Source organism: Bison bison, unplaced genomic scaffold (genome assembly GCF_000754665.1).
Source record: "Bison bison bison isolate TAMUID 2011002044 unplaced genomic scaffold, Bison_UMD1.0 scf7180017864471, whole genome shotgun sequence".
Taxonomy (NCBI): Eukaryota; Metazoa; Chordata; class Mammalia; order Artiodactyla; family Bovidae; genus Bison; species Bison bison.
In genome coordinates this window covers 16,705,550-16,707,840 of record NW_011495032.1, presented here as the reverse complement: position 1 = coordinate 16,707,840, position 2,291 = coordinate 16,705,550, and the positions used below count along the sequence as shown (strand labels likewise).

The 2,291-nt window shown below is 43.3% G+C and overlaps 1 protein-coding gene across 1 annotated transcript; it reads left to right on the top strand.

The window, feature by feature from the left end:
• The first annotated feature begins 1,664 nt into the window (after positions 1-1,664).
• Positions 1,665-1,886, top strand: LOC105003602 (ubiquitin-like protein 5). The gene has a single exon (XM_010860855.1). The coding sequence runs from the start codon at positions 1,665-1,667 to the stop codon at positions 1,884-1,886; it is 222 nt and encodes a 73-aa protein (XP_010859157.1).
• The last annotated feature ends 405 nt before the right edge of the window (positions 1,887-2,291 follow it).

The following is a 2,291-nucleotide window of genomic DNA, read 5'->3' as shown; positions in this document are numbered from 1 at the left end:
TTGCCTTTCTTAGGGATTGAAATGAAAACTGACCTTTTCCAGTCCTGTGGCCACTGCTGAGTTTTCCAAATTTGCTGGCCTATTGAGTGCAGCACTTTCACAGCATCATCTTTCAGGATTTGGAACAGCTCGACTGGAATTCTATCACCTCCACTACCTTTGTTCATCATGATGCTTTCTAAGGCCCACTTGACTTCACATACCAACCTAGATAGCATATTGAAAAGCAGAGACATTACTTTGCCAACAAAGGTCCATCTAGTCAAGGCTATGGTTTTTCCTCTGGTCACATGTGGATGTGAGAGTTGGACTATGAGGAAAGCTGAGCGCCGACGAATTGATGCTTTTGAACTGTGGTGTTGGAGAAGACTCTTGAGAGTCCATTGGACTGCAAGGAGATCCAATCTGTCCATACTGAAGATCAGCCCTGAGATTTCTTTGGAAAGAATGATGCTAAGGCTGAAACTTCAGTACTTTGGCCACCTCATACGAAGAGTTGACTCACTGGAAAAGACTCTGATGCTGGGAGGTATTGGGGGCAGGTGGAGAAGGGGACGACAGAGGATGAGATGGCTGGATGGCATCACCGACTCAATGGATGTGAGTCTCAGTGAACTGCGGGAGTTGGTGATGGACAGGGAGGCCTGGTGTGCTCCAATTCATGGGGTCTCAGAGAGTCGGACACAACTGAGCGACTGAACTGAACTGAACTGAAGAGACTTAACATGCACCCACAATCAGGTCTACTACAATATTTCATTAGAATATACTTGCCAAATTTCTAGCTATAGCATAGTAAATACAGTTTGTAGTCTAAAAAAAGATGCACAACTTGAGAGTTATGAGTTAAGTTTTATTTGGGACCAAATGAGGACCGCAGCCTAGGAGAGAGCATCTCAGATAGCCTGAGAGACTGACTGCTCCAAAATGGCAGTGGGGGAAAGTCAATATATAAAGTTTGGTGAAGGAGGCGTTCAATACCATGAAGCACTAATTTTACAAAGTTTTTGTTGTTGTTGTTGTTGTTGTTATTCATGAGGATCTGATGTCACCACGAAAGAATTTAGTGCTTCTCTAGGTATGAGGAGATGCAAGAATTGAGATCATGAGATCTGTTCCTAAAAACATCCAACTCTTTAAAGACCTGTCCCACCAGTTTTCCTGGAGCACAGTGTCTCACTCCACCCTGAACTCCCTCAGGGGTTGTTGAACATTAACAGCTATAGCAGCAAAGAGTTCAATCTCCATAGTGGCAGATGGCAAATGCCTTTGCTGTTCAGTCATTCACAATGCTCTTGGTAAGCACCAATTTGTAGTTGACAAGTTCATAATTGGGAACTCTAATGGTCCTATTTGAAAAAATACAAAGACCTGAGAATTAGTATTTGCTTTGGGTGCAAGAAAATCATGCAAGCTATCTCTATGTGACTGTATTAAATATGGAAGGAATGAGAAAATATACTTTCAAATTTTCCTGTAAGAAAAACCTCATTAAAAGAAGAGAAACAAGAGATGAGGGGGTGGAGTAGAGGAGTCTGGAGTTAGGGAAAGGTGGTAGAACCCAGCTTGCCAGGATCCCCTGGCCTGCAAGCAGCTCAGCTTGGCTTTCAGGCCACCTGAAGTGGGGATGGGGCCCCAAGTGGGATATAGGGACTCCATCCAGTATGACTGAGGCTTTTTGCAAGGACCCTCTGGGGAAGAAGGTCTGCATTAAATGCAATACTGATGATACCATCGGCAACCTTAAGAAGCTGATGATAGCTCAAACTGGCACTGGACTGAACAATATTGTATTGAAGAAATGGTACATGATTTTAAAGCACCACGTGTCCCTGGGGAACAATGAAATTCACAATGGGATGAATCTGAAGCTTTATTACCAATAGAACAGAATTCCTTCTCCTTATCCTTCCCTCTCCTCCCACCCTCATCCCCCACACTAATATGGATGCTTGTTTTTGGAAATTCATCTTAATGAACATTCAGAGGCTGAAAAAAAAAAAAAGAAGAAAAACAGATATTGTTACTACTTCCCTGTAGCTTTCTCAACTTCATGGTGGCAGAGCAGTAAAGAATCTGCCTACCAGCGGAGGAGATGTAAGAGATGCAGGTTAGATTCCTGGGTCAGGAAGATTCCCTGGAGTAGGAAATGGCAACGCACTCCAGTATTCTTGCCTGGAAAATCTCATGGACTAAGCAGCCTGACTGGATGCAGTCCATGGGATCACGAAGAGTTAGTCGCAACTGAGGAACTAACACTTTCAGTTTTATAAAAGCTTTATGTAACAGTT